Source organism: Eulemur rufifrons, chromosome 7 (genome assembly GCF_041146395.1).
Source record: "Eulemur rufifrons isolate Redbay chromosome 7, OSU_ERuf_1, whole genome shotgun sequence".
NCBI lineage: Eukaryota > Metazoa > Chordata > Mammalia > Primates > Lemuridae > Eulemur > Eulemur rufifrons.
Window position 1 is genome coordinate 125229373 of NC_090989.1, and position 20618 is coordinate 125249990.

The 20618-nt window shown below is 42.5% G+C and overlaps 1 protein-coding gene across 3 annotated transcripts in view; it reads right to left on the bottom strand.

Annotated features, from left to right (window-relative positions):
* Positions 1-20618, bottom strand: part of COLQ (collagen like tail subunit of asymmetric acetylcholinesterase) — a 62273-nt gene that overhangs the window by 33888 nt on the left and 7767 nt on the right. The window contains exon 1 of one of the 3 annotated variants that reach the window (XM_069475441.1): positions 3179-3525. The exons of the other annotated variants lie outside the window; for them this stretch is intronic. Within the exon in view, the coding sequence (XP_069331542.1) occupies positions 3179-3254 (76 nt within the window). The 5' untranslated portion in view covers positions 3255-3525. Of the gene's footprint in view, positions 1-3178; positions 3526-20618 lie in introns of those variants that run through there. 3 annotated transcript variants of the gene reach the window in all.

Genomic DNA, 20618 nt, shown 5'->3' on the forward strand with positions numbered 1-20618 from the left:
CCTGACAGCAACCCTGAGAGCTAAGTACTGTTATCATCATCCCCATTTTACAGATCAGTTAACAGAGACAAAGAGGTTAAGCAATTTTCCCAAAGCCACATAGCTAGCCAGTGACGGAGCCAGGCCGTCTGGTTCCGGAGCCCCTCATCTTGAACTCTACACTACGACTGCATGTGGGTAGAAAGGAAAGTGGGGAGCTAAGAAGGTGGGGAGGGGGTCCTATGACCGCTACTGGAGACTACAGCATCAGTGCTACAGCCAAAGACCACAGGAACACACCTGCAGTTGAATCAAGTAGGGTTTGCTGACTCGCTGCGACTAGGCAGAACACACACCAGGAGCGTCTGTGGGGCCTTTTAGTAAGACAGTGTTAGAAAGGAATTATTTTCGGATGGGGGCTTTTGCTATGTGATTTTCAGAGACACTAGGAGGAAGGAAAGTGTGGCTTCGCTCTGGATTGCTATCAGGAAGCAAGGGCTATTCTATAATTGGGTGTCTTAATTCTTATCTAGAAGAGAACAAAGCCAGACCAAAGCAGCGACCAGTTTAAAAACAAAAAAAGCAGCAATCACTCCTATTAGCAAGGATAGGAAAATATTTGGTCATTTTAGGGGTTGGACAATAGTCTTGTTTTGGTCTGTGTTCACTTATGATTACAGTAATTCTTTTTTCGTCCTGATCCATCAAAGTCACAGGTGGCTCTGTCTGATGTTGGTGTTCTGTGACATTGATTCTGTGCTGCAGGAGAAGACCATGCTGAGCTGTGAGTGTCGGGTCAGCTCCAGCTGTCATGGCTGCTTTTGTCTTTCTCGGTGGTAAGATAGTATAGCTATATCATTCTAGAATTTGATGTTAACATCAGCGTATTCCTCTTCAAGTTTCTTTCCTAGAGTGTGGAGTACCTAAGAGTGTGCAGCTTCAGTTGTTCCACTCAACCTTGGGCAGTGGAGAAGGCTGGCAGGCTCCCACCAACCCTGGAACCTTTTTAAGGTCCGCTGGCTGCAGTTTCTCCTTTGCCTCCTTCTCTTTTGCCTCAGCGGGCAGCTCCCACAAAGCCTCTCCCAGCCAGGAACACCTGGGAGGCTGGCAGGTCCGCACGGCTAATTTGCACCCATCACCATGATTTTTCCAGACCATATATGGCCTCTGATGCCTTCCTTTACCCAGCACCCTGTGTGGCCTTCCACTGGTGAACGACCTTGCATCATTCAAAGCAATAACTTCTCTCATTTCTTCCTGGAAACAGGAGACCTCTCCAGTGACCACAGATTATCGGTTGCTTTCCCTGCGGAGGCATCTGCATTGTTCACTCCCCACCCCATTCCTCCTCACCCTTCCCCTTGACCCACTTCACTTCCAGCAGGTGAAGGCCATCTATTTCTGCCCCTCCCCCAACTCCCTGGAGCTGTTTGTTTTTAGCAGTCTAATTTATTTACAGCTCATTCCAGCTGAGGATATTTCCATCAGGTGGACGTGTTTGGGAGCAGCTTCCCCCACCCTCCTCCCGCCCAGTCAACTAAGCCAGGACTTCACATGTCTATTTCGGTGTCACCCGAGTGGACTGTGCGTCTTCAGGGCCGTGCTGTCTCTGTGGAATCGTGTCTGAGCTCAGGGTCCAGTCTGGAAAAGCCCCAGAAGGCTCTGTTGTAATGAAAACAATCGTGTGTGTGTGTGTGTGTGTGTGTGTGTGTGTACACAGAGCCTGCAGAAGCCCAGGCACACCCGTGGCTCAGCCCCAGGCAGCTGCCTTGGAAACGCTAACTATCACGGAATTTCAGCACCGTTTGCCCTGACTTAAAGGCATCAAAGTCATATTGTATGTGGCCACTGCATCGCCAAAGTATGGGTTATTGTTTAATGCAGCCTTTTGGCAAGTGTTTGGGATTTTTTTGCTGTTGTTGATGCTGGTTTTACCTGTCAGACTCAATACCTACTCTTGAAAAGGAGACTTTTCTCCTGTTTCATTTTGAGAAACTGAGGCTCATCCTTGGAAAGTGATTCACTCCAAATTACTCTTGGAAAGATATGGACCTGGAGCAGAGAGTATAAGTCTGGGCACAAGTGGTCATGTGACCTGGTACAACTCACTTCCTCAATCTGGGACTTAGTTTCCTCATCTGTACCACAAGGGGTTTTGCCCAAGCCATCTGCAGAGTCCTTTTTCAAATAAATCTGACACCAGAATCACCACTGTGTCCGTCTTCATCTCCCCACTCACAGCCCAGCACTAGGTTACTGAAGACAGCCTTTTCCATTTCTGCCTCCTGTTTTTGCATCAAGCAGCCCCCCGCAAATCCAGCAAATGTGTCATTAGAAGTCACCATAGGAAAGACGTGACATAAGCACGCTGCCTTAGCAGGTTGGACAATTACAAGTGCAGCCATATGCTAACTGTTCTGCACCTGCTTGTCCAGTTGGTGAACTAGTCAATGTTTTACTTCCTCCTCCTGATCTGGGGCCTTTCCCTGCCTGTGGGAACTTGCACTAGAAAGAGACTCACGGTGGCGAGATGGCCAAAGGCACATACTCCCTGGCAGCTCTCAGTGCTCTGACTGGGAGTTGGGCATCTCAGCTACAATAAACTCTCATTAACTGGCTGCAATTTGCCCCAAGTTTTCCCCAATTCACAGATTCCGGAGAAGGCTGCACCCTATGAATTTCCTTCAACCCCCACACAAACTTTGAAAAACAAATTCTGATCCTAAAAGTTGAAAGTTAATCTGAACTTCTCCGAAAGACCATGGTAGAAGTTTGCCATCTGCAGTTTGCCCCTGAGTGGGAGAGGACACAGCCTACAAAGAAAACAACTTGGCAGTTTGGTGGCTGTGCTTCTGAGCCACACTGCCTAAGCCAGACCACTTGGAGGGTGAGGGGGAGTGTCTTTGCCAACTGATGCCACGGGACCCCGGACTACAGATCAAGATTTTACTTCAAAGCCAAGGGAGCTGCAGCTGCCAGCCTGCCAGACTGAAGTCAAGGTCACAGAGAGGCACACGTAAGAGTACACACGAGCATGTACACCAGGTCCCCACCAACTCCACCTTGAAACCCCTTTGTATTGTAATTCCAACACTGGCTGAGAATTTTAAAATTTAAAGCCTGCTCCCTGAACAAGTCTGCTTTCCAAGAGTCTTTTTTCCAAACAATGGGAGCATGCACACACACACACACAACTCACCTAAGCAGCAGGCTGAGTAACAGAGCAGTCCTGAAATGATGAGCGTATGAGTAAGGCTGAATGATGGGTCTGTCATCGTGAGGCAAAGCCCAAGGCGGACTGGCCAGGGAACACAAGCTGGAGACAGGCTGAGATTTGTCACGCCCCCAAGTGCTCCCAGTGCCTGGCCTGCTTGGCATTTGGGGTAGGAGTCAGCCAATCCCTGCTTTGATGTTGCTTCTGCCCCAGATGCCAGGGGTCCAGGGACCAGTCCTGAGCTCCTAGGAGCAGGAAGGGGGAGGCAGCCCTGCTCTGGCTGCTCTAGGGGAGGCTTAGAGGACAAGAGTGCCTTTGGCTGAGGGGAGGATGCAAGATTGGGAGCGCAGGGATACTGATCCCCCTGCAAGCCGAGAAGAAACGGAGTGCAATTGGTCAAACAGGCTGCTTTTCATTTGGCTCAAAAACTGCCTCGTCAATACTGCTCTGGCAAGCCTCAAAGTCAACCCCCCACCGAGACTGTCCAAGGGGAATCTGCCCTCTTCTGCTTCAGAGAAGACCTTCGTGGTCAGGGGACTCAGCTCTCACTACGTCTGTGCCAAGGTACTGCCGACAAAGCTAAACTTAATTAAAATAGCAACAACACAAACAAACAAAAAAATGGCATGTGGGCAAACCTTTCTGGACAAAGTCTGCCTACAAAATAATAAAGTGGCATATACCAGATACACACTGAAATCTGTACCTTATAGGTATACTCAGTGCATGAGCATGGACACACACAATATTCTAGATTATAAAAGACAAGATTATTAGTACTTAGCAATAAGCACTATTGTTTTAACCAACTTGGTAAAAACCACACACTATAGCACGAATTAGCAAACTCCAGGGCCAGATAGTCAATATTTAGGCTTCGTAGGTCACATGTTCTCTGCTACAACTTAACTTTGCCATTGTACATGAAAGCAGCCATATGCAATACATAAAGGAATGAATGCGGCTCTATTCCAGTAAAACTTCATTCACAAAAATAGGAGGCAGACTGGATTTGACCTGCAGGCTGTAGTTTGCTGATCCCTGCACTATAGCCTTCAAAAGAAAAGACACTTCTTTTATTCATTTATTCACTGTTTTATTCATTCAGAAACACACACAGTGAGTACCAAATTGTGCAAGATACAATGACTAGACACAATTCCTGCCCTCAGAATGTGTTATTCAGTGTCATGGAAAGAATATCAACCCTTGGCCGGGTGCAGTGGCTCACGCCTATAATCCTAGCACTCTGGGAGGCTGAGGCAGGAGGATTGCTTGAGGTCAGGAGTTCAAGACCGGCCTCAGCAAGAGCAAGACCCCATCTCTTCTAAAAACAGAAAAAATTAGCTGGGCATCTAAAAGTAGAAAAAATTAGCCAGGCGCGCCTGTAGTTCCAGCTACTCAGGAGGCTAAGGCAGGAGGATCACCTGAGCCCAGGAGTTTGAGGTTGCTGTGAGCTAGGCTGACGCCACAGCACTCCAGCCTAGGCAACAGAGAGAGACTGTCTCGAAAAAATAAAACTAAAAAAAGAATACCGACCCTGGAGTCCTGGTTTTTTCACTTATTAGCTGTGTGACCTTGAGAAAGTTATTCATTCTCTCTGTCACCTTCCTTATCTGTAAAGTGGGTATAGCAAAACCTACCTTGCTAGTTTATTGTGAGAATTAAGCTACAATTTGTGGAGTTCTTGGCACAAAATCGGGCTCTTTTATTGACATATTCTTGGATAACTATTGTATAAGGTGGAGAAAACAGGAATGGCTAACATGGGATGTCTGGAAGGATTTACAGGAGGAAGAATGGGTTCTAGTTGAGGGGAAGGGGGGGGTCCAAGTGAGAAATCAGGGAAGGCTTCCTAGAAGAGGTAGCATTTGAGCTGAGCCTTGAAAGCAGAGAAAATTTGCTGGTACCAAGATGGGAGGAGTGGGAGGGAAAGCTTAGGCTCTGGGCCTTGGTACTTCTCTGGGGAATTCCCCTTTGTCCTTCTTGAAACCACAACAGCAATAAGGACAGAGATTGCGCAGTCCTGAGTTCTAGACAGTTGCAGAAATATCATCTGCATTATGTTTCCCCAAATTTCCCTGTTCTGGGTCATATTCCTACAGATCATCAATTTTCAAACTTCATTTCAGAAATCCTTGGAGATGGAACTTTCGCCACTTTCACACCAAAAGCATTTTTTTTTCCCACGTGGCATCAAACTTTTTCTAAAACAGTTTTCAAATGTAAAAACACTCAGTTGTACCTTGTTTCATTATTGTAAAAATGAAGGTGGCTGGATTGGATGATCACTGGGGTCCTGTCCAACTCTGCAGGTGCTTGAAGCTCTATTTTGCGCCTAGTGATTTAGGTTCATGAATGTCTTCTTCTGTCTCGCTCTTCTCTGTGTTTCCCTCCTTCTGCTGCTCCCTCTTCTGTCTCAGTCTTACTTTCTCTGTCTCTGTGACTCACTATCTCTAACTTTGTCTCACTCTCTGGCTTTGTCTCTGTCTTTCCAAGCACTGATAGTTGAATTTCCTTAAGTCAAATGCCGGGATGTATGCTCAGCTACTTTTAACTCCCTTCAGACAGGTGTGCCATCCTGGGATTAGGAACCCTGTCTCTAGCCCTGGCAGTGACTTGCTGTGTGACCTTGGACGACTTCTTTTCCCTCTGGGCCTTGATGAGTTCTAAGCCCTTTCCAGCTTTGGCTTCTACCAGGGGCTGGAATTCCTGACACATAAATGGTCCTTCGTAAGGGGCCTGGACAAGGAGGGAGGATCTTCCCTGTCCCCCACTGGTGAGCATCTTTGCCCTCAAATTCCCTCAGTTACCTTGGCCACAGCACAGGCTTATCACAGCAGAGCTGCCTGCAAAATCTAATTCATAATAAAAGTTTCCGGGGCCTTCCTGAAGCTGTCAGCGGGTGTCATATTCACAGTATTTTGTCTTAATTGCAGCTCTGGGATTTATCAACCAGTCCAGAGACCACTTCTGGAATATGGCCTCCTGGGCTCTGTTCCAGACGTTCCTGACCCCGCTGCTGCCACACACAGGCCTGCCTGCTCCCTGGCAAGGAAGCCAAAGTGGGTTCTGCTTTGCATCTTCCTCTTTCTGTGTCTCCTGCCACTACCGCACAGAGAGGTTTCGTGGCTTAGATAACTCAGACACCCTTCCCAGGGATCCAGAGTACTCGTGTGAGGCAAAGACATCCACATGTTTGGGGCAGAGCCTAGGACCCCATCAGCCCGGGGGCACTTCGCGTCTGCTGCTCCACCCCAAAACCTTGGTGGGCAGAGGAGCAGGTAGGAGGCCCTGGGTTCTACTTTCCCACTGACAACGATTCTCTCCTTGACTAAACTTTAGTCAGGCTCCTCTGAGCCCTCCTCCTGATTAGGCCTCAGCTGTGGGCTTCCGTGTCCCTCTAAGCAGAATCCAGTTATAGTAAGAACCCTATTCTTGCTATAATCCTAATTCTAAACTGATAAGTCAGTTTAGAAAGACTCCTTTACCCTTGATATCCGATCACCCTTGATATCTGATCAAATTCCTCATTTCCCGCCTTTGGCCTCAACACAGTAGTAAGGCGCCAGCAATGGGGAACATTCCCTGATGTTCTCCATTCAATCCTTCTTTGATCTCCACAGCAATACCACAAGGTATGAATTAGTATTATCCTCATTTTCAGACAAGGCTCAGAGAGATTAAGGGATGCACCTAAAAATCACACACAATCAGGAGGTAAGTAGGCCAGGACTGTATCCAGATGTCTGACTCTGGAGACCTCCGGAGATTCAGTTACCAGCACAAAGTGGTGACCTCTTTCCACCACGAGCACCTAGAGAATGAGCAGGAAGCCTCAGAAGAAATGGCACCCAAAGGAGCCAGAGGTATTGCCTCCACCAGCGAGGGTTAGAGTTGTTTATCAATGCTCAGAGTCATGTCTTTCTAACCAAACCTTACAATTATTCGTCTCTGGGTTTCAGTTTCCTGGTTTGTAAACTCCCACGAGCACACCATTCTGGCTGCCTCTCTGGCTATCCTGACCACAGAGAGGGTTCAATCAAGTATGTTGGTGGCCTTCAATCAACATGCATTTATCTTCCCTATTCTGCTCCTCAAAGTGGGCAACGGATCTGAAACTAACTTTGAAATCCACCAAGAAATAAAATGGATGGGTAAACAGATACATGATAGAGTAAATGCAGTAAAAGGATAATCAATGCAGAATCTATGTGGTGGGTGTATTACTCTGCTAGGGCTGCAGTGACAAAGTACTGGAGATTCAGTTACCTGGAGTACAGATTAGGTGGCTTAAACAACAGAAATATACTTCTCACAGGAATGGAAGCTAGAAGTCCAAAGTCAAGGCGTTAGCTTTGGCTTGTGGATGGCCACCTTCTTGTTGTGTCCTCACATGGCCTTTCCTCTGTGCACACATCTCTGGTGTCTCTTTGTACAAATTTTCTCTTCTTATAAGAGCATCAATCAGATTAAATTAGGGCCTACCCTAATGGCCTCATTTTAACTTAATCACCTCTATGAAGACTCCATCTCAAAATATAGTTACACTCTAAGGACTGGGTATTATTAGGGCTTCACCATATGAATTTTGGGGAGACACAATTCAGCCCATAAGAGTGGGCATATTCATATTCCCTGAACAGTTCTTTTCACTTTTTTGAATGTTTGAAATTGTTCATAATAAAAAATAAAATTAAAAAATGTTAAGCATGCAACAGAAAACCAGAAGATATCTCCACATGGGTTAGAGTTGGGAGTAGGTCAGCCCAATGCCCTTTTTGGCCAGTATCTAGGGGCTCCTGGAGCTGCTTGGAGCTAAGGCATCAGCGTGGCCTGAAGAAGCCTGCAGCCACTCACTATGAGACCTTGATAGGTCACTGAATCTCCTCAAAGGGCATTCTCTTCTGCCCCCACCCCACCCCAAAGAGATGCCTTGAGGAGGAAAAGTCTGCCTGCACTGCAAGGATGAAAGAAAATCAATCATCTTATTTGTCATTATTTTATATAAATCATATATTTTATATAAATCATTATTTTATATAAATCATATAAATAGATTTATAGATCTATAGCACACATAGATTCAAAGAAACAAACCCATCCCCTTTTCCTCCCACAAAGGAAATATTTTGGACCTTATCTAAAGAAAGGCATCTGCTTTTTGAGTTCAAGTTCTAATTTGACCAAATGGCATGTGGTAAGTAGAGAGGAAGGAGGAGACAATGCTATTAGGAGTCAAGGGAACATAAAGAAACCTCCCCGTGGCTGGCTGAGCCTTGGCTCTGAATTTGATTACAGCGGCCAGCATAAATCAGCCAGTGCTATTAAATCTTCTGCTAGTGCTTGACAGGGGAGGCCAAGTTTGTTGAATTATTTGGGAGATCTGGCCATAAGTCAGAGACAAAACCCTCCAGCTGCATCGAGCCCAAAGGGTGGGTTATTTCCAACACCCGTTGACAACTGTGGCTGAGTGGAAAGACCCTGTGTTTCCAGCCGCTATGTTTCCATGCCTTCATTTTTCCATGGTGACAGTTTAGCTCTATGGGCACTTGTAATTCAAAACCACCTGGTTCACTTATCCCTTTCCCCGGACCACCCCCATCAATATCTCTCCTCCCTACCCCCACCTCCAGTATCTGTTGTCCGAGGGTCCACAACAGGTGGGGAGGAGGGAAGCTGGGTTACTAGGAGCCCTCTGGCTGCCCACTGGCACAGATGGGCATCTCTACCCATTTGTCTCACTGAGTCACTCAAATCCTTGGATTCCAGAAATTGGGGAACCTAGGGGTGACCCCTTTGGACTCAATTAAGCGATAGAGCTTCTAAATTGAGAAGTTGGCAAGATGAACCTTAGCCTTTTTGCAGTACTATAATTGTGTGATTCTACCATTCTGGAAATTATCTTAGATCTCAATTCCCCATGCTGCTTTGGATCTAATAGATTTTTAAAGGCAGAAGAAGTCCATCTTGTGTTCTAGACAAAAGGCGGTGCTTTGTTATGTACAGATGGTATTGTGCTTAATTGTTTAGAATAGGCATGTGACTCAAAATTTAAAGGTATGAACAAGAATACATGAAAACTCTCTCTCACCCCTCCCCCAGCCACCCAGTTCCAATTATTTATTATCAATCAATTACTTAGTTTCCCATGTATACTTCTAGGAATATTTTATGCATATCCAAGCAAATAAGTAGGTATAATATTTCCCCCTCTTACTCAAAGGGTTACTTATAATATTAATATTATATTATACCTATGGTATTCCTCTTGGTTTCTTAACAGTTTTTCTAAGAGATTATTCTGTGAAACTACATTAATGCATCCATATACTTTTCTATGGCCTTCATTTGGAAGAACCATAACTTGTTCACTCTGCCCCCTACATTTGGGTGATTTCCAAACATTTGCTGATGCAAACTACGTAATAAAATAACCTTCCACATGCATCTTTGTGTATGTTGGTGTGTCCATTGGATGAATTCCTAGAAATAAAAATGGTAGGTCAAAAAGTATGTGCATTTGTAATTTTTACACGCGTTGCCCAATTCATCTTCACAAAGCCTCCTTCGATCCACATTCCCTCACAAGAGCAATAGGCAGGAGTGTCAGTGTCCACACACTTTTTTTTTTTTTTGAGACAGAGTCTCACTCTGTTGCCCAGGCTAGAGTGTCATGGCATCAGTCTAACTCACAGCAACCTCAAACTCCTGGGCTCAAGCAATCCTTCTGCCTCAGCCTCCCGAGTAGCTGGGACTACAGGCATGTGCCACCATGCCCAGCTAATTTTTTTATATGTATTTTTAGCTATCCAGATCATTTCTTTCTATTTTTAGTAGAGACGGGGGTCTCGCTCTTGCTCAGGCTGGTCTCGAACTCCTGAGCTCAAGCAATCCTCCCACCTCGGCCTCCCAGAGTGCTAGGATTACAGGCGTGAGCCACTGCGCCTGGCCTCCATACACTTTCACCAACAGTCTGTTTGGACCTTCTGAATTTTGCCCATCTGATAGGTAAAAAATGGTATTTCAGTGTGGCTTTAATTTGCATTTCTCTTATAGTGAATGAGACTGAGAATATTTTCACACGTTTTAGAACCATTTATATTTTTTCTATTTTTCTATTGGGTTGTTGATTTTTCTCTTATAATTTTTTTCTTATATATAAAGAAAGTAACACTTTATTAAATGACTTTCACATTTTTTTTTCCCAGTTTTGGCCTTTGACTTTGTTTTTGCTATTATACATGTAATTTTTTTTTTTTTTTTTTTTTTTTTTTTTGAGACAGAGTCTCACTTTGTTGCCCAGGCTAGAGTGAGTGCCGTGGCGTCAGCCTAGCTCACAGCAACCTCAAACTCCTGGGCTCAAGGGATCCTCTTGTCTCAGCCTCCCGAGTAGTTGGGACTACAGGCATGCACCACCATGCCCGGCTAATTTTTTCTATATATATTTTTAGCTGTCCATATAATTTCTTTCTATTTTTTAGTAGAGATGGGGTCTCGCTCTTGCTCAGGCTGGTCTTGAACTCCTGAGCTCAAACGATCCGCCCACCTCGGCCTCCCAGAGTGCTAGGATTACAGGCGTGAGCCACCACGCCCGGCCTATACATGTAATTTTTATGTAGCTTTTCTTTTTCTTTTCTGGGTTTCTAGGTTTTCCCCATGCTAAAGTTACCCCCAAAATCTCCCAAGGTTTCTTCTACTAATTCTTTAGATTCATATTTTATATTTAAATTTTCATTCATTTGTAACTTATTCTGGTGTAAGATATGTTTGTTTGCTTGTTTTCTAGAAGATACTTTATCTCTGGTCTAAAGCAGATAACAAAAACAGTCATCAAATTACCTTTATGTAGCTTGCAAACATCAGCTATCACGACACTCAATAATAGGTACTGAGCACTTATTACATGCTAAGCACCAACCTACAACAGCCCTAAGAGTTGTTAATGTTTTCTGAATCTGTCAGATAAGTAAACTGGTGCTCAAAGAAATGCCCAGGTAAATGGCAGAGTCATGACTTGAACCCAGACATGTTGTCTCCTTGTCTTAATTTCTCTGCTCTCACACAAACTCCAACTACTTGTATACTGAGAAGTCAAGTGTATAGTAGGAGGTACAATAAATATTGGTCTGAAGATACTCAATAAACTTTAAGACAAAGAGAGAAGGAATCTGAAAGCCTGTCAGAGAAATTTAATGAAGACATTGAAATAATTTTTTTGAAAATCAAGTAGAAATTCCGGAGCTGAAAAATTCAACTAGCAAATTGAAAAATGCATCAGAGTCTCTCAAGGGCAGAATTGATCAAGCAGAGGAAGGACTTAGTGAACCCGAAGACAGGCTATTTGAAAACACACAGTCAGAAGAGAAAAAAGAAAAAAAGAATACAAAAGAATGAAGCACCCCTACAAGATCTAGAAAATAACATCAAAAGGGCAAATCTAAGAGGTATTGGGCTTAAAGAGGACGTAGAGAGAGACTGGGGTAGAAAGTTTATTTAAAGAAATAGTAACAGAGAACTTTCAAAACCTACAGAAAGATATCAATATTCAGGTACAAGAAGGTCATAGAACACGAAGCAGATTTAACCCAAATAAGACTACTTCACAGCATTTAATAATCAAGCTCCCAAAGGTCACAGATAAAGAAAACATTCTAAGGGAAGCAAGAAAAAGGAAAATAATAATATATAAAGGAGCTCTGATAAGTCTGGCAGTAGACTTCTCAGTGGAAATCTTATATGCCAGGAGACAGTGGCATGACATGTTCAAAGTGCTGAAGGAAAAGAACCTTAACCTTAGAATATTATATCCTGCAAAAATATCCTTCAAACATGAAGGAGAAATAAAGACTTTCCCAGACAAACAAAAGCTGAGAGACTTCATCAACAGCAGACCTTCCTGCAAAAATACTAAAACGAGTTCTTCAGCATAAAAGAAAAGGACATTAATGAACAATAAATAATCATCTGAAAGTACAAAACTCACTGTTAACACAAATACAGAATATTCTATTGCTGTCTGTAATTGCGTTGTATAAACCTCTTATATCTTGAGTAGGTAGACTAAAAGACAAACCAATTAAAAATAATAACTACAACTTTTTGAGAGATAGTATAAAAATATATAAACGGAAACAACAAAAGTTAAAAAGCAAGGAAGATGGAGTTAAAGTGTAGAATTTCTTTTAGTTTTCTCTTTGCTGATTTATTTGTTTGTTTGTAAGTGGAATTAAGTTGTCATTTGTTTAAAATAATTGGTTGTAAAATGTTTTTTGCAAGCCTCATGGTAGTAACCTCAAATCAAAAAACCTACTACAACAGATACATAAGAAATAAAAAGGAAGAAATTAAAACACACTACCAGAGAAACTCACTTTTAACAAAGAAAGATAGAAAGGAAGGAAGAAAGAAAGAGAGGACCACAAAACAACCAGAAATCAAGTAACAGCATGGCAATAGTCTGTCCTTACCTATCAATAATAACATTGAATGTGAATGTAATAAACTCTCCAATCAAAGGACACAGAGTCGCTGAATAGATAAAAAATCAAGACCAAACTATATGTTGTCCACAAGAAACCCAGTTTACGTATAAAGACACAAATAGACTGACAATAAAAGGGTGGAAAAAAGATATTCCATACAAATGGAAACGAAAAAGAGCAAGAGAAGCTATATTTCTATCAGATAAAATAGATTTCAAGACAAAACTATAAAAAGAGACTAAGAAGGTCATTATATAATGATAAAGGGGTCATTTTGGCAAGAAAATATAACAATTCTAAATATATATGCACCCAACACTGGAGCACCCAGATATATAAAGCAAATATTATCAGAGCTAAAGAGAGAGATAGACCCCAACACAATAGTCATTGGAGACCTCAACACTCCACTTTCAGCATTGGACAGATCATCCAGACAGAAAATCAACAAAGAAACATTGGACTTAATCTGCACTACTGACCAAATGGACATAACAGATATTTATTTACAGAATGTTTCATCCAACAGCTGCAGAATACACATTCTCCTCCTCAGCTCATGGATCATTCTCAGAAATAGACCATATGTTAGGCCACAAAACAAGTCTTAAAAAATTCAAAAAAACTGAAATCCTTTCAAGTATTTTCTCTGGCCACAATGGAATAAATCTAGAAATCGATAAGAGGAACATTGGAAATTATATAAACACATGGAAATTAAACAATATGCTCCTGAATGACCAGTGGGTCAATGAAGAGATTAAGAAGGAAATAAAAAAATTTCTTGAAACAAACGAAAATGAAAACACAACATTCAAAACCTATTGGATACAGCAAAAGCACTACTAAGGAAAAAATTTATAGCAATAAGTGCCTACATCAAGAAAGCAGAAAAGCTTCAGATAAACAACCTAATGATGCATCTTGAAGAACTAGAAAAACAAGAGCAAATCAAACCCCAAATTAGTAGAAGAAATAATAAAGATCAGAGCAGAAATAAATGAAATTAAAACCAAAAAATACAAAAGATCAATGAAACAAAAGCTTAGTGTTTTGAAAAGATAAACAAAATTGACAAACCTTTAGCCAGACTAAGGAAAAAAAGAGAAAAGACCAAATAAATAAAATCAGGGATGAAAATGGAGACGTTACAATGGATATTGCAGAAATTCAAAGGATCGCTAGAGACTTCTATGAGCAACTGTATGCCAATAAACTCTAAAACCTAGAATAAATGGATAAATTCCTAGACACATACAATCTACCAAGAATAAACCAGGAAGAAATCCAAAACCTGAATAATCCAATAATGTGTAATGAGATAGAAGCAATAACAAAAAGTCTCCCAACAAAGAAAAGCCCAGGACCCCATGGTTTCACTGCTGAATTTTACCAAGCATTCAAAGAAGAACTAATACCAATCCTACCTAAACTATTCCAAAAATTGAGGCAGAGAGGATACTCCCAAATTCATTCTATGAGGCCCGTGTCACCCTGGTACCAAACCAAAGACACAACAAAAAAAACTATAGGCCAATATTTCTGATGAACATAGATGCAAAAATCATCAAGAAAATATCAGCAAACCAAAATTCAATAACACATTAAAAAGATTATTCATCGTGATCAAGTAGGATTCATCCCAAGAATCCAAGATGGTGCAACATATACAAATCTATCATGTGATACATCATATCAACACAATGAAGGACAAAAACTATATGATTATTTCAATTGACGCTGAAAAAGCATTTGATAAAATTCAACATCCCTTCATAATAAAAACTCTCAAAAAACTGGGTATAGAAGGAACTTAGCTCAACATGATAAAACCCATACATGACAGACTCACAACTAGTACCATACTGAATGGGGAAAAACTGGAAGCCTTTCATCTAAGATCTGGAACAAGACAAGGATGCCCACTTTCACCACTGTTATTCAACATAATACTAGAAGTTCTAGCTAGAGCAATCAGACAAGAGGAAGAAATAAAGGGCATCCAAATTGGAAAGGAAGAAGTCAAATTATCCTTATTTGTAGATGACATGATCTTATGTCTAGAAAAACCTGAAGAGTCAACAAAAAAAGTATTAGAACTGATAAACAAATTCAGTAAAGTTGCAGCATACAAAATCAACATACAAAAATCAGTAGCATTTCTATATGCCAACAACAATCTGAAGAAGAAACCAAGATATTAATAGTAATCCCATTTAAAATAGTACAAATAAAATAAAATACTTAGGAATAAATTTAACCAAAGAAGTAACAGATCTCTACCATGAAAACTGTAAAACACTGATGAAAGAAATTGAAGAAGACACAACAAAATGGAAAGATTTTCCATGCTGATGGATTGGAAGGATCAATATTGTTAAAATGTCCATACTACCCAAAGCAACCTACAGATTCAATACAATACCCATCAAAATACCAATGACATTTTTCATGGAAATAGAAAAAATAATCCTAAAATTTATATGGAATCACAAAAGACCCACAATAGCCAAAGCCATCCTGAGCAAAAAGAACAAAACTGGAGGAATCACATTACCTGACTTCAAATTGTACTACAGAGCCACAGTAACCAAAACAGCATGGTACTAGCATAAAAATAGACACAGAGACCAATGGAACAGAATAGAGAACCCAGAAATAAATCCACACTTCTATACTGAACTTATCTTTGACAAAGGTGCCAAGAACATATCAGTGGGGAAAGGACAGTTTCTTCAATAAATGGTGCTCAGAAAACTGGATATCCATATGCAGAAGATTGAAACCAGGCCCTTATGTCCCACCATATACAAAATCAAATCAAAATGGATTAAGGACATAAATGTAAGGCCTGAAACTATGAAACTACTAAAAGAAAACATGGGTGAAATGCTTCAGGAGATTGGTCTGGACAAAGACTTCTTGAGTAATACCCTCAAAGCACAGGCAACCAAAGCAAAATTGGACAAATGGAATCACATCAAGCTAAAAAGCTTCTGCACAGCAAAGGAACAAACCAACAAAGGAAAGAGATAACCCACAGAATGGGAGAAAATACTTGCAAACTACCTATCTGACAAGGAATTAATAACTACAATATATAAGGAGCTCCAACTCAATAGGAAAAAAAATAAAATAATCCAATTAAAAAGTAGGCAGAAGATCTGAATAGACATTTCTCAAAAGAATACATACAAATGGCCAATAGGTAATATGAAAAAATGCTCAACATCATCAGTCATCAGAGAAATGCAAATTAAAACTACAATGAAATATCATCTCACCCCAGTTAAAATGGCTTTTATCAAAAAGACAGGCAATAACAAATGCTGGCAAGAATGTGGAGAAAGGGGAACCCTTGTACACTGTTGGAAAGTAAATTAGTGCAACCACTATGGAGAAGAGAATGGAGCTTCCTCAAAAACTGAAATTAGAACTACCATAACCCAGATATCCCACTGGGTTTCTTTTCCAAAAGAAAAGAAATCAGTATATCGAAGATATCTGCACTCCCATGTCTATTGCAGTACTGTTCACAATAGCCAAGATTTGGAATCAATCTAAGTCTCTATCAATGAATGAATGGATAAAGAAATTGTAATTGTGGTACATATACACAATGGAATATTATACAGCCATAAAAAGAACAAAATCCTGCCATTTGCAACAACATAGATGGAACTGGAGAACATTATGTTAAGTGAAATAAGTCAAGAATCTTGCATATTATGACTCATATGTGGGAGCTAAACATTAAAACAATTGATCACATGGAGACAGACAGTAGAATGATGGTCACCAGAGCTGGGAAGGGTAGCAGGGAGGAGGGGATACAGTGGGGATAGTTCATGGTGCAAAAATATAGATAGACAGAATGAACAGTATTTGATAACACAACAAAGCGACTATGTCAACAATAAGTTAGGATATACTTTAAAATAATTACAAGAGTGGAATTGGAATGTTCCTAACACAAAGAAATGATGAATGCTTGAGGTGATGGATATTCCAATTACCCCAATTTGATTATTATACATTGTATGCCTGTATCAAAACATCACATGTACCCTATAAGTATATACAACTATTATATACCCATAATAATTAAAAATTTTAAAAAAATTTAAAGAAATTAAGCCAAGACCACATGGCCAAGATCCCTCAGTTAGTGGGTCACAGAGATGTCTCCCCAGCCCAGAGCTGTCTGCCTGGGAACTCCATCCCTTTTACTCACACACTATTGGTTCTTAGTGCCAATGCTCAGAAGAGAAACACACACCAAGACCCCTTCTTGTGTGGGTACTGATTCTGTAAATTAGCAAACGGCTTTTTAGCCAATAAGTCAGAGAAAGTCTAAGGCTAAAAGGATCTTTGAAATCTGGCCCACTCCTTCATTTTACAGACGAGGACACTGAATCCCAGAAGAGAGGAGATGGCATGCCCAACACTATACATGTGCCTGGATTTTACCTGAGTGCCTCAGCGCTGTGCTACAAGTCTCCTTAAGAACATGTGTAAACAGGCAAATAACCAACCCACTGACTAAATGTCCTCACACCACCCCCCACTGGCCATGAACAATACAACCTTGGCAGCAATGCCCAGGGTGGTGGCTCATTCATCTTTTCCACCCTTAACTTACCCTGCCATGACCATGACCTTGCCCAGTGCAGCTCTCAGAAAGATGGACAGAAGGGAAACAGGTTGTTTTCTTCACTCCGAGCCTCCCTAAATCCTGAACACTAACCTCAATGGCTGAGAATTGGTTTCTGGATAACTGCAGAGAATTGGAAGCCTTCTGGGGGCCACCCCATGAGGTCCACCCCAGTAAGGATGGTCTCAGAAATCAAGCTGGTCCTGTTTGGGCACAAAGGGGCAGTCCCGTTTCAACTCCCTGTGATAATAACCCACCCCCTGGGCCCCTCATATATGGGACATGTCCAAACACTCAAACCCCAAGTCACAGTAAAGTAAGAGTCTCAGTCAGGCAGCAGGGTCTCTCTAAGTGGCATGGCCATTGTCATTCTATTCCCTGCCCTCCTGGGTCCCTGAGAAGCCCCATGCCTGGCCTGAGATCCCCGGAACATCCTCCCTGGAGCCTGTGTCCCAGGAGAGCGCTACCAGCAGCATCAGGAGAGCTCCTGAGGCTTTCTCCAAACTTCTCAGAAAGATACCAGGAAGGGTATGGCATGGCAGGACCAGTGGAGGGGCATGTGGGGGGCCTGGGAGGGGAGGAATCTGCCCAGCTCCCACTGATGTTTCCTTCTGTTCTTCACTCTCTTTTTTAGTTTTCAGTCCCCAGCTGGTTGCCAGTGCAAAGCCTGCAGCAGCACGAGGCCTCCCCTTCAGCTGTCGCCAGCTTCCAAACACGCGCCTCACGCCGTGTTTATGCTGGTTGCCATGCGAGATAAGTGCAGGCTTGAATGGAGCTAAATGCTACGGGCTGAGATGGAATGGGGCCAGGTGTATTTTTAAAGCATCTGGGAAAGCCGGTCACCACGAGAAGAGTCTCATTCTCTGGGCAACATGTTCCTTCTTCAGGGACTGGTTTACAAATGCAAAGTGCGTGAAAGCTGAGTCTCTTCTTTTTGCCTTAACTCACTGAATATTTTCAGCAAAAAGATCTTTGGGATTTGTATTTGGGATTCTTTGTATATGGGATTTTTGCCTTTTGGTGTGATGAATTATATGGGAAATTGTAAGCTCTTGGCATGTGTAGAGCCACTGTAAGTTTCCGGAAACAATGACAGAAAATGTGTAGATATCAAATACTGTATGCCAGGCACTATTGAAAGTACTTTATGTTCATAGCTATCCTACTTAATCCTCACAACTTCTCTAAGAGTTAAACCCTACTTTTAGTCTGATTTCATAGATGAGGAAACTGAGGCATGAAGAGGATAATTTGCCCAAGGTCACAGAGCTAAGGGAAACACAAGATCCGAACCTAGGCTCTACTCCTACCTACTACTTGATTGTGCCTCGTGATGCTTTTGGGTCAGAAAGTCCTAGTTTGGAATTTTGAGCCCGGCACTGTGTGACCTCAGGTGAGTGGCTGCCCCTCCATGAATGTTCATTTCCTTTCTGGTAAAATGGGTGTACTAATGGCTACCTTGTGACACTGTGGTGAAGATTAAAAATAATGTATGTAAAGAGTCTAGCATCTAGGAAAAGTACTCAATGAGAGGGCACTTTCTTATTGTTAGTGGTGGGTCCACATGGCAACTGGATTCCAACTGCTGCATCACAGCAGGGCAGGGAAGCTGAGCTGTAACTGCTGCTGCCCAGAGGGGTGGCTGAGGCAGGGTCTGTATAAGGGCCAGCAGGACACAGCTGGTCTCTCACAGCATCTACAGCAGATGCCATCACTTCCCTGCCCACGTCCCTCAGCACCCCTCATCCCACCTATGACTCCAGCTTCTTGCCACAAGCACCTGTGACTATGCCAGAGGGCTTCTCCAACCATGGGTAGCTGTTTGGGGCAAGCAGGAAGAATAGAGTGGTTAAAATTTCCAGGAGTTGTTGGGTAGATATCCCAGTTCCCTGTCTGCCTCCCTGCAGTCCCCAGTAGAATTGAGCCCCAGTTGCCCAGAGCAGTAACCTGCTCGCAAACACTCTGTGTTGACTGCCTTCTCTTCCCTTATCACTGCGCTACTGGGTTCACCTCCCAAATAAACTACCTGCACCCAGATCTTTGTCTCAGGGTCCACTTCTGGGAAGGAACCCAATTGAAGACAGTATTTATGCCTGCACTTTTGATTCTGATGTCATTTAAAACACTCATGGGTCAGTTCACCCAGCAGAAAAAGTAACTATGGTAGGCTGAATAATGGCTCCCACAGATATCCAGATCCTAATCCCTCGAACCTGGAAATGTTACCTTATATGGAAAAAAGGACAGTGTAGATGTGATTAAGTTAAGAAGTTTAAAATGAGGAGATTATCCTGGATCATCTGAGTGTGCCCTAAATGCGATCATAAGTGTCCTTTTTTTTTTTTTTTTTTTTTGAGACAGAGTCTCACTCTGTTGCCCAGGCTACAGTGCCGTGGCGTCAGCCTAGCTCACAGCAACCTCAAACTCCTGGGCTCAGGCAATCCTTCTGCCTCAGCCTCCTGAGTAGCTGGGACTACAGGCATGTGCCACCATGCCCGGCTAATTTTTTCTATATATTGTTAGTTGTTTCTTTCTATTTTTTTAGTAGAGATGGGGTCTCACTCTTGCTCAGGCTGGTCTCAAACTCCTGAGCTCAAATGATCTGCCCACCTTGGCCTCCCAGAGTGCTAGGATTACAGGCATGAGCCACCGCACCCGGCCACAAGTGTGAGACTTGACAGGCAGAGTAGACTGGACACAGAAGACGATGTGGTCACTGAAGCAAGATTCTATGCCACTGGCTGTGATGCAGCTCTAGAGCTGGAGAGGGCAGGAACACATTCTTCCCTAGAGCCTTCAGAGGAAGCTCGGCCTTGCCAACACCTTTATTTCTGCACAGTGAAACTGATTTCAGACTTCCTGACCTCCAGAACTATAAGAGGATAGATGTATGTTATTTTAAGCCACTAAGTTTGTGGTGATTTGTAACAGTGGCTATAGGAAACTAATATAGTAACTCGGAGGCAGGCGAGAGCAGAGGTTCTCAAAGTGTGGGCAGTGGACCAGCGGCATCAGCAGCACCTGGGGTCTTGTTAGAAATGCACTCTTGGGCTCCACCCCAGACCTATAGAATTAGACACTCCTGGGTGTGGGTCCCAGTGGTCTGCATTTTTAAAATGCCCTCCAGGTGATTCTGATGCTAGCTATAGTTCAGTGGTTAGCCATGGCTAGACATTAGACTCACCTGGAGAACTTTATTTATTTATGTATTTATTTAGAGACAGGGTCTTGCTCTGTCACCCAGGGTAGAGTGCAGTGGTGTGATCACAGCTCACTGCAACCTCAA